We start from the raw sequence: 12,531 nt of genomic DNA, 5'->3' as shown, positions 1-12,531 counted from the left end.
GTCACCAGTGTGTCCTTTATAATGCCAAAGGTCAACGTGAAGGTTGGGACAGTCAGACTGACTACGCCTCTCTGACCGGTCCAATAACTGGAATACATGATGACTCAGCAGCACTAACAGGACAAATGGGGCACACACGCACACGCACACGGACACACACACGGACACGCACACAGACACACACACGCTCTCTCTTACTGCCTTTTCTTTCTCCCTGTGAGTATTTTGGGCCGTAAACAGAGCTAACCTTAGGAGTGGTGAAAGCTCTTAGAGATGACGCTGCAGTGTGTGTCTGTGTGCCCTAACAGGAAGCCTTCTCTCTCTCTGACACGCCAAAGGCATGTTTTATTCACACTATCCAGAAACAGCAACACAGCAGAGAGGAAAGGAAGGGCTATATAAAGACCTCACAACACCAGGGAGACTACCTAGCTTCGTCCACTCTCCCTGTTTGTTTCGCCCCTCTCCCATTTCTGCAGCAGAAGTCTCAATGTTAGCTATGATTGTATGAGACACACACACTGACAAAACTTTTGTTTTTAAAATAGAATAAAAAAGCAAAATAATATTCTAAGCTATTTTTTTTGTGCGGACCCTCTATAAATTCAATTCAATTCAATTTTATTTTATATAGCCCTTCTTACATCAGCTAATATCTCGAAGTGCTGTACAGAAACCCAGCCTAAAACCCCAAACAGCTAGTAATGCAGGTGTAGAAGCACGGGGGCTAGGAAAAACTCCCTATAAATAAATGAAAGTGAATCTCGAGCGCTGTCACTGTATTATCAGAGTAACATGGGCCTCTCCCATTTGCGCAGCACAAGCCTCAATGATAATCTATGATGTGAATCTCAAAAATGCCCAGTGATTAGAGGGAACATCTCAGCAGGTGGGGATGACGAGGATAAAGCAGCCAGCCAGGCAGCCAGGCAGCCAGCCAGGCAGCCAGGCAGCCAGGCAGCACAGCATTAAGCCTCAGGGGTTAGCTAGTTAGCCACTGGAGAGCCTTCATGCAGTATCTCTCTCTACCATAATTAATCTACAAATAAACACCAGCATTAGCCACTGTATTAAAACTGTTCGCAAAGACTGCATTTGAACAAAGGACCAACTCAACTGTAGAACTAAAAGTTAATAGTCAAAGATAGCCCTAATCAGTGCATTGATCAAAGAGATGGCCATTTGTCCATTCAAGCTGAATAGGGATGACATAATCCAAGACTAGGGTTATGGAGGGAATATGGAAGGGTTCATACAGTTTGAACAATTTAGGCATGGTCCTTTAATTTGCCTTTGATCCTTCATACAGGCACACTATTGACAAAGTATACATCCCAAATGGCACCCTATTTCCTATATAGTGCACTACTTTAAACCAGAGCCCTATGGTAAATCCCTTTTGACCAGAGCCCACATCCATCTATAACACAGGTGCAATGCTGTTCTCCCCATTAACACTATTCTAAGGCAACCATAATTTGTTAAATCAATAAATAGAATATTGTATACTTATGTAACCAAATCTACCATAATCCTCCTTCAGGCTATTTTCAGGTAAATGTAGTAGCCTACCTATGATCCATCACTTCATGGTGATTATGTGGTGGAAATTCAGATATTTTCTAAGGACGAAAACACCTCAGTATTGTGTACACAGACACAGTATCAGGCATCTTTTCTACTTGAGACATTACATCATTCATTCACAGTCTTCACAGAGTGACAAGGCTCCCTCTGAAGACGGTCTATTATGATTGAGAGGACAGAGGCTGAAAGAGAAAAGTAATGTCCACCTATTAGCACCTTTCATACCATTATAAGCCTACATCATCGCAGTCTGTGGTGTAGCAAATGGCATCTTACGCTGAGGTGATTATTGAGGAGTATTAGTGAGCAGCACACTGACAGAAACCTGAGGTAGCCATATATATCACAGAGTCCACAGATGAGCTTTCAACACTGTCTGTCTGTCTGTGATATCAACACAGAGAGGAGAGAGACAGACCGGTGGTTCCAGTTGTACAACAATTACAGGAGCACATGTCAATGTCTACCAGCTGTCTGTCTGTCTATCTGTCCTGTTCTCACAATACACTAAGCCTGGTCCCAAATCTGAATGTGTTTTGACTACTCTGACTATCGCTGTTTTGCTGTACATGTATGGCATTAGTATGGTATGACAATGATAGTCAGGGGAGTTGGCTAAAAGCACATGCTGATTTGAACCAGAGTTACTACACAGACTAAAGACAGACTGGATATACTGTACATTATATCACCATGTTGAGAAGTACACTAGTAAGCAGTTTCTCTACTTGTTACCATCCGGGAGTGTAATGGAAACAAGTCAACAGTGTAGACTTCTGACATTATGCACTCTACGAGAACATACGTTCACATCATTACTTCACTAGAGGTTTGCTGTTTACACTAAGAGGGTTTCAGTACTGAGCATCTCATCCCAAACTGATCCCAATTCTCTAAAAACACATTCTGCCATCTCACAGTACCACACCATCTTCACTGAGGATGTGTTCAGACAGGCAACCTATTCCTTTATAGTACACTACTTTTCACCAGGGCCCATAGGGATCTGATCAAAAGTAGAGCACTAGGGAATAGGGTGCCATTTGAGACTCACACTGAGACTTCCCAGTGCTTTGAAGCTGGCTGAACTAATTATGTTCCTCCATTTCCTGTTTAATTAGAGGGCTGAGGGCTGGTCCACCATGACCTTCTAACTGAATCCAATAAGACCATTGGCTGATTGATCAGCCAGTCACTGATCTGCCCAGTAGCCTACTTTCACACGTATATTTTAGTCATTTATCCAGAGCGACTTACAATCAATGCATTCAACTAAGGCGGATAAAACAACCACATATAACAATCATTGCACGTAAAACTTTCTTCAAAATAGCTGCTATCTGCAAAATCATCAGCACACATCATCCACAGCCCCAGCCTGGACTGGCCTCTGCCCTGCTGTGCTGTGCTGGGGGTGGGAGGGAGAAGGGATTCTCAACATTGATCTGAGGCTACGTCCCAAATGGCATCCTATTCCCTACATAGTGCTCTACTTTTGACCACAGCCCTATGGGCCCTGGTCAAAATAAGTGCACTATAAGGGGTGTCATTTAGGACCTGAGTATTGAATGTGACTCCTTACCTCGCTAAGTCACAACGACAGATCAGTCCAGCTCCAAGGCTACTGACATGGTACAGCTCCCCTCATTACATCTAATCACATCTTCCTCCTACAGGGTCATTATACTGGCAAATGATGTTGGACAATTCTGCATTTGACGGTGTTCTTTGCTAGCCTGGTCCCAGATCAGTTTGCGCTGTCTGTTGTCTGGCAATGACAACGACCTCAGGACCAAGAGAGCACAAACAGATCTGGGACCAGGGCCCATATTCATAAAGGGTCTCAGAGTAGGAGTGCTGATCTAGGATCAGGTCTTCCCTGTCCATATAATCTTATTCAAAAGGGAAAATCAACACTAGATCAGCATTGCTTTTCTGAGACACTTTGTGATCACGGGCCCAGGGTAGTTCCTTGCTACTAGGCCGTCTGAAACCAGAATATGAGATGAGAGTATATAGTGTGTGGAGGCCCACTCACCTTAAGCTGCACTAGATGTACGTCTACGTGTTTGTTGACTGAGTCCTGGTGGACAGAGTATGTGAGTTCCCGGACCCTCTCAGTAGTGGCCCTCAGCCAAGTCTCGATCTCAGGCAGGTGCAGCACCACCTTCCAGTCCGCCCCTGTATGCAAGGGAGGAGGCTTTTTGTTCTGATACCTCCAGGCCAGGTCCCTCTCCTGGGCCAGACCGTCCCCACAAAGACTACCCTGGCTGGGGCTGAGGCCTGCCTCCTCCTCCTTTGGGCTGGACTCTAGGGTGGGCGTGACGGAGGTGATCATGGGCGAGGCAGCCTCACAGGCCATTGGAGACACAGCGGCGTTCATGGTGAATAACAGCTAGATCCTACAGTTGATAGGGCCGTTCTCAATCAGCTGCAGAGAGACAGACCGGGAGAGATGGATGAACGGAGGGAGGGAGGACAGGGCAGAAGGAAGAAAGAAAGAAAGGACAGAAACAGGAATTAGTAACTGTAGGGCTGCCAGAGAATGTTTAATTTATACTTAGGGAAGCCAACTGGGTACTTTCACATGCAAATCCATAAGCAGTTCCTTTCATGCTCTGCTGGGGAATAAAATCAGCCGTCGTTCTACAGCGAGACGTCTAATATTAGCAGAGCTACAGATACCAATGAGAGCTTCTTAATCCGACAGCTCAGCTCACTGTCTTGTGGGGGAACGTATGACCATATTCAAATATTATCTTAAGACATAGCAAAAGTTAGATCCAACATTATGCACAAACCACCCACATTATCTGCCTAAATCAGACACTCTGACTGTCTGTCTGTCTGCCTGCCTGGTTAGACACACTATCCCTGCCTATGTCACATCCTATGCATAAAGTGATGCTCCAGAACGTTTGTATAATTTCAGCCAGTAGTTTTGAAAGTGTTGCTCCCGAGCCAAAACGGGTCCCTAATCGTGTACTATATCATCCATTTCGTATGATATGTTACGTCCTGCAGAATATATATATATACACAGTACCTTGCAAAAGTATTCATACCCCTTGGATTTCTGATAAAGTCTAATAAAGTTTAAAAATGGGATTCAAATGTATTTAATTGTCATTCTTTGTCAACTATCTACTCAAAATACTCTAATGTCAAAATGGAAGAAAAATTCAACAAAATGTTTTGGATTCATACAAATTAGATAACTAAAATATAGTAGTTGCAGAAGTATTCAGCTCCTTTGTTTAGGCAAGACTAAATTAGTTCAGGAGTAAAATGTGGCTTAACAAAGCACATAATAAATTACATGGACTCACTCTGTGTGAAATAATAGGGGTTGACGTGATTTTTCTATGACTAACCCTTAATCTGTCCCCCATACATAAAACATCTGTAAAGTCCCTCAGTCAAGTCTTCCTTCTGAATTGAGCTGCAGGACAGGAAGGAAACTGCTCAGGGATGTTACCATGAAGACATTGGTGATTTTAAAACAGTTACAGAGTTTAATGGCTGTGATATGAGAAAACTGAGGATGGATCAAAAACATTGTAGTCTCCACAATAATGACCTAAATGACAGAGTAAAAAGAATAATACAAATACAAACAATACAAATATTCCAAAACTTGCATTTGTATGTGTAACAGGTCAAAGAATTACAGATTTTTGCAACCGTTCATTTTCTATTTTTTATTTTATTTTGTGAGTTGATTTCACCAAAATATTGTATTGTTCAGCATTTCGTGTAGTCTACAGATATTGGGAGAGTTAGTTGTGTAAGTGCGCCCTCTAGAGTTGGTTTGGTTATATGCGGAGGGAGGTCATGCTTTTCTCAGTCTGCATTGTACTCGGCTGGGAAAGGCGGATTCTGGTCGAGGGTAGAGTTTTGAACATTTTCTCTCTTTGATGTTGAACAGATTGAGAGAGTTGTACACAATAAAGTGCCTTCAAGTACGCCAGTGTGTTGTCTTCAGTGCACCGGAACACAACGCAGTAGTCGGCAACGAGCAGACCGCGCCCGGCTACATTGGTGCCGTGACCGGATATCTTCGCTTCAGATCATCGCCAGGGTGATCGCCGGTGGTTGCTGTGACGAGTAGGAACCTCTTCGAACGTTGACAAGTATAAGGGCAAACATTAATGTGTAAATTGTAGCTCTTAATTGCTTACCTCAGCTACTTCTATCATTGTACAATTTTTTTTCATATTCACATGTTCTGGTGATTCACATATCATTACCATAGTCTATTACAACTTTCTATTTAAAAAAAAAAAAAAATGGCTGATGGCAAGGATGCGCAGACACCATTTAGTGTTGGAGATGCTGCAGGGGTAAGCCTGGGGAGGGGCAGGTTTATGAGTATGGTGGAGAGCACGCCGGTTAGGGGTGCTGGTATACTAGGCAGACCTGTACTCTCGTCCACACGCTTACGCACTGATGAATATTCCCCCGCACCACACATGCGTAGCTTAGGAGATGCTCCAGACATTGCAAGCAGCGTTAGTTCAGTGGGTTGTCCTGCATTTTCATACACTCACACCCAAACAGATGAACGTTCTCCACGTCAGCCAGTGTCTAGTTCACATGTGAGTTCTGCAGACCTAGGGAGTCTCATCACACAGTTAGCTCATGAAATAGGAGAGAACATTGCTAGCCAATTACAGAGATCTGTTGGTAGTGCAGATAACCAAACCACTCCTACGCCTAGCCTGAACTTAGGATATGGACAGTCTGATTTGAACATGACAGGAGTAAAGTTAGTCATGAAGACAGATGTCAAAGAGCCGCCGTACTTCAGGGGTGATGGAACAGACAAACACACAGTGCATGAGTGGGAAGAGATTATGAGCGTTTACCTGAATAAGAGGGGTGTACACCCGCAAGAGCACTCCCAGGAGATAATGTCAAGACTAATGGGAAAGGCTAGAGACATTGTTAAAGTTACCCTGCGCAGTATGCCATCGCTGCAGCCAGCTGAGAACTCCAAGCTCGTCTTTGATATTCTGAAACAACATTTCAGTGAGTTAACCTACTCCTCTATGCCTTTAGCAGATTTCTATAACACACTTCCTCTGGCTGGAGAAAGTCCCATGGACTATTGGATACGCTTGAACAAGGCTGTGGATGTCGCAGATGAGTGTCTGAGAAGGCAGGGGCGAAACATTGAGGACCCCTCTCACGAAGTCACAATGATGCTGGTGAAACACTGTCCCGACCCCGCTCTTGCAAGTGTCCTAAAGTGCAAAACAGCTGAAAAGTGGACAGCAAATGAGATTCATGAACACCTCGTTGAACATCAGAGAGAGGCTAGAACAATGTGTCAAGCCAAATCTTATCGGCCAAAGAACATTGGTGCACATGCTCAGGCATTAACCACAGAGACAGTCGCTGCTGAAAACCCAACAGACCTTACTGGTTACCCAAAGGCAATGGGGCTTCCATCCTCTCCTCAGACAGAGAGCATCTGCATGCAGTCTCTCATTGGCTTGCTGGACCGTGTGCTAGAGCAGACGGCACACACAACAGCAGTCGTGCCACCAAGCAGGGGGCCAGCAGCCATTGTTCAGAGTAGATGTAAAGTCTGTCAGTCTGCCGAACATTCAACTACTGCACACTGTAGACAGGCGAACCTCTGTATGGGCTGTTACAAGCCCGGCCACTGGAAGAGAGAATGCCAACAGCGCCGGCCAAGAATTAACGCTCAGCCACAGTTAGCGCACACACCACCTAACTCTGAGCAAGTTGGAGCCAGTTTAAACTAGATAGCTCACATACGGAAAGGGGATGTGTGAGCGTTGAAGATTCAACCCTTGAAGAAAGTGAAGAATTGAAGGAGATGTATGTCAATGTCTGTAAAGCAATGTCTGATAATTGCACGGTAATTGTTCAGAATATTCACAGAGTTGAGACGTTCAGTGAGTTATTTCACGCACCGGTGACAGTTAATGGCTGTGCTCAGTTGCAAGGGCTCCTCGATACAGGCTCAATGGCCTGCACGATAAGTGAAGAGGCAGAGCAGAGACTACTATCGGATAGCGTCTTGACCCCACATCAAGAACTCTCACAGCATATCATCCTTGTTGGCTGTGGAGGAGTACAAGTGCGCCCCAAGTGCATGTATGACATGGAACTAAGTCTGTATGGGGTAAAGTGCATGGTCCCAGTTCTGGTGATCACTGGTCAGAAAGACGACATAATAGTAGGCACCAACATGTTGAAACGTGTACTGCATCAGCTGAAAAACGAGAACAGTTATTGGACACTTATCTCGAGCAACACAAAAGGGTCTCCAGATGGCGAACAGTTTCTAGAAATGATGACCAGTCTCACAAGATGGAGGGGTGAAGATGTCCCAGGAAAAGTAGGGACAGTGAAGCTAACTCAGGCGGTGACTCTCCTTCCCAAACAAGAGTACCTGCTGTGGGGAAGACTGCCAAGTAATATACCCAAGTCACCTGGGAGTACAGTTATGGTGGAGCCTACAACCTCCAGGTGTGTGCCTCGGGGCATTATGGTGGGGAGAGTGGTAACACCGTTATGGGGAGATGGCTGGACTCCCATGAAAGTCACTAATATCTCAGACAAACCACTCACACTGAAAAGGAACAGCAAGCTTGCGGACGTCTCTACTTGTGTTGCAGCTGAAGATCTCACACTGTTCCAGGGTTCCTGTCAGAGTGATGCTGGCTCTGTTGGAGTGACTCATGTGAAACAGGACGACAACGGTGACCTGAAAGACAGACTGCAGAAGTCTGGTCTAGGAAATGTCGACATTGATCATTGTGAAGCGAGCCCCTCCACCAAGCTCCAACTTGTGACATTGCTGGAGAAATATCAGGATATATTTTCAAAGCATAATCTTGACTGTGGAGAAGCCAAGGGCTTTGCCCATAGGATCCGCCTCACTGACGACCGTCCCTTCCGTCTTCCATATCGCAGAGTGCCGCCAGCCCACTATCAAAAGCTGCGCCAAGTTCTCACCGAGATGGAGGAACAGGAAATCATACAGAAATCAATGAGTGAATATGCTTCTCCACTCGTGATGGTTTGGAAGAAAAATGGCGACCTCCGGATATGCACAGACTTTCGATGGCTGAATGCAAGAACTATCAAGGATGCTCATCCTTTGCCCCATCAATCGGACTGCTTGGCTGCCCTTGGCGGTAATGCTGTCTTCAGCACCATGGACCTCACGTCTGGATTTTATAACTTGCCCATGCATGAGGAGGACAAAAAGTATACCGCCTTCACAACACCATTAGGCCTGCACGAGTATAACAGAATGCCACAGGGGCTTTGCAACAGTCCAGCGTCCTTCATGAGGATGATGATGAGTATCTTTGGCGATCTTAACTTCAGCAGTCTCTTGTGCTACCTAGATGATCTCTTGATATTTGCCCCCAATGAACAGCAGGCCCTCAGCAGATTAGAGGTTGTTTTCCAGAGGCTACGGGAGCACAATCTGAAGTTGAGTCCAAAAAAATGCCATCTGTTGCGGAGATCTGTGAAGTTTCTCGGACACATCGTTGACAGTGACGGTGTTGCTGTTGACCCAGAGAAGGTCGAGGTCATCACCAAAATGTCAAAGAGGGACTTGATGGAAGATGATGGCTGCACTCCTTCAGTTCGCAGAGTGAAGTCGTTCCTGGGGATGGTATTTTATTACCAACACTACATACCAAATTGCTCCTCCATCGCAAAACCCCTGTTTGCTCTCACAGCTGGCCAGAAACGGAGAGGAAAGGCCGGGAAGTACAGTCAGAATGCGGGAGTCTACAGAAAGCTCAAACCTGCGGATTGGACCCTTGACTGCGATTCCGCTTTCGCCGGCCTTAAGGAGAAGCTCCTGAATTGTGTGGTCCTTAGCCATCCAGACTTTTCTAAGCCCTTGGTTTTGTCCATTGATGCGTCTCTTGATGGCCTTGGGGCAGTTCTGTCCCAGATACCAGAAGGAGAAACGAAGGCACGCCCGATCGCCTTTGCCAGCAAGACCCTCACTGGCTCACAAAAGAGGTATCCTGCTCACCGACTGGAGTTCTTGGCGCTCAAATGGAGTGTTTGTGAAAAATTCAGCCACTGGTTGAAAGGCCACACTTTTACAGTGTGGACCGACAATAATCCTTTGACCTATATAATGACCAAACCAAAACTTGACGCTTGCGAACAGAGGTGGGTGGCAAAGCTTTCCCCCTACACCTTCAGTATCAAACACATTCCTGGGGTAAAGAACATTGTGGCAGATGCCCTGAGTAGAGATCCGTTTGCTAAATCAGTGAGCCAAAGGTTGATCAGTGAGCCCTATGGAAGTCTTTTGGCCGAGGCGGAGGGAACCAAAGAGGAGAAAGTCCAAGATCTCTTCCGGAGTAAGACCCAGTGTCTCCAGGCACTTGATGCAGGGTGCTGTGTAACTATGGACCCCACTCAAGACAGGCTGGCCAGCAGTCAAGAACCCTCTCATGTGAAATCTGCTTGTGAAGCTCATGTAGAGTGGGAAAGGGGAGCAGAGATAAGAGCAACACAGTTTCTCAATGTTCTTCCCCAGGCGGTGCCCTCAGAACAAGACACACTTCCAGCCCTCTCCATCGGCGAGCTGAGGCACAGCCAGGAAATAGATCCAGTTATCAGGGAAGTCCTGCCACTCATTCAGAGGGGTGAGCCACCACCTAGGCGAGGGAGGAGGAGGTTATCTCTTACGACCCAGACACTGTGCAAGCAGTGGCATCATCTAAAAGTCCAGGACGGAGTCCTATATAGGGTAACCAAAGACCCATTAAGCAGAGAGAAGAGGTATCAGTTTGTGCTGCCTGCTAGCTTGAAGGCCAAAGCTCTCGCTGGTGTGCATGACTTCGCTGGGCATCAAGGGCAGGCTAGGACAGCACACCTCGCCCGACAGCGTTTCTTCTGGCCGCAAATGGGAAGAGACATCAAGGAATATGTGAAATGCTGCCAACGCTGTATCCTTGCAAAGACCCCTGAACCAGCTGCCCGAGCTCCCTTGGAGAGCATTCGCACTTCGGCACCCATGGAGCTGGTGTGCATTGATTTTTGGAGTGCTGAGGACTCTAAGCAAAGATCTGTCGATGTGTTAGTCATAACAGACCACTTTACAAAATTGGCTCATGCCTTTCCCTGCGTAAACCAAACTGCAAAGCAAATAGCGAAGAAGTTATGGGATAACGTATTCTGCATCTATGGTTTCCCAGAGCGAATACATTCTGATCAAGGGCCAATTTTGAAAGCAAACTCATAGCTGAACTCCTCAGCCTCACAGGGATTAAGAAAACACACACAACAGCATACCATCCCATGGGAAATGGGCAAACCGAAAGGTTCAATAGGACACTTGGCAGTATGTTGCGTGCCCTACCCCTGACAGCTAAGCAACACTGGGCCCAACAGATACAGACTTTGACTTTTGCGTATAATGCCACCACTCATGAAACAACTGGATATCCTCCATTCTATTTGATGTATGGTCGAGTGCCCAGACTCCCAGTAGACATGGTCTTCAAACAAGTCTTGAGGGATCCAGTCGTGGTGAATTATAAGACCTATGCAGAGAAACTGATGGCGAACCTCCATGTGGCTGCCGACATAGCACAGCAGCATGCGAGGAAAGGACAGCAACATCAAGCTGATGGCTACAACAAGAGAGTTCGTGGAACCCACTTGAACATTGGCGACCGAGTTTTGTTAGCTAATAAAGCAGAGAGAGGGAAGAGGAAGTTAGCGGATAAGTGGGAAGCCACTATGTATACCATCATAGACCGGAACCCTCAGACTCACGTTTACAAAATCAGAGACGAAAGTGGGAAAACAAAAGTTGTTCATCGGAATTTGATGTTGGATGTGAGCTTCTTGCCCATGCCAGAACTAAGCGATGAGGAGATGAATGGAGCTGCCTCGGATGTGGCCAGTGAGCTTCAGCCTCCTTCTGTTGATGCTTTGAGTGGCCTAGCAGTAGATGCTTCTGAGGACCGTACATGTTCGTGGTTAAACGCATCCTCTGACTCTGAGTCTATTGGAGAAGCTGATGAGTCTGAGATGGAGAATGAGATGCCCCACTCTCTGTCCAGGAAGTCTGTTCAACTGACACCCACGAGAGCCCAGTCTAAAGAGGTCAGAGGCCAAGGGGAAAATGAATACTCACCTGTGAGAGACTTGTCGGATTCCAGTGACCCCCTGATTTGCACATGACTGACACTGACTCTGTTGCCCCAGTTGATGTTCCTGACTTAGATGAGACAGGGTCTTCGGACGTCAATTCACCTGTTACACTGATTGATAGTCAGATACCCTCCCAAGTACAAGGGTTTGAAAGTCAGGTTGTCAGAACACGTACTGGCAGGGTTGTTAAGGCAGTCGATCGCTTGATAGAGAACATGGTGCAAAAACCACTCACCAAGGGTTTTGTTACAGGAGTCAAAAGGTCACTGTCTTTCCGTTCTTTATTTTAGATACATTTTTGAGATTAAGATATTTTTCTTTATTACCAGTAGTATGACCTGAGTCATGAGATGTTTATAATGGAGGGAAAGTGTTCCAAGATTTCATATGATGTATAAGGCATCATATTCACTAGAAGGGGCAGTAGCCTGATCAACTGCTGTTTTCTTTTAACTTACTTTGTAAGTAGCTTTATACGCTGTATATGGGAAATGGAGTCCCAGGGCTATCTTGGACCAAGTGGACAAGAGTTTTATTCTATATGTTTTTGGTTATTTTCCACCCTCGAAGTGTGAAGGATTTTGGTGAAATTAAAGAGGGGTGAATGTAACAGGTCAAAGAATTACAGATTTTTGCAACCGTTCATTTTCTATTTTTTATTTTATTTTGTGAGTTGATTTCACCAAAATATTGTATTGTTCAGCATTTCGTGTAGTCTACAGATATTGGGAGAGTTAGTTGTGTAAGTGCGCCCTCTAGAGTTGG

The 12,531-nt window shown here is 45.7% G+C and overlaps 1 protein-coding gene across 1 annotated transcript in view; it reads right to left on the bottom strand.

Moving 5' to 3' along the window:
* LOC121539512 (A-kinase anchor protein 6) overlaps window positions 1-12,531 on the bottom strand; it is a 180,764-nt gene that overhangs the window by 142,513 nt on the left and 25,720 nt on the right. Inside the window, exon 2 of the mRNA XM_045207426.1 lies at window positions 3,626-4,018. Within this exon, the coding sequence (XP_045063361.1) occupies window positions 3,626-3,970 (345 nt within the window). The 5' untranslated portion in view covers window positions 3,971-4,018. The remainder of the gene's footprint in view (window positions 1-3,625; window positions 4,019-12,531) is intronic.

The sequence above is a fragment of the Coregonus clupeaformis genome, chromosome 25, assembly GCF_020615455.1.
Source record: "Coregonus clupeaformis isolate EN_2021a chromosome 25, ASM2061545v1, whole genome shotgun sequence".
NCBI lineage: Eukaryota > Metazoa > Chordata > Actinopteri > Salmoniformes > Salmonidae > Coregonus > Coregonus clupeaformis.
Note: the sequence above shows the minus strand (reverse complement) of the source record. Positions and strands in the feature narration are given on the sequence as shown.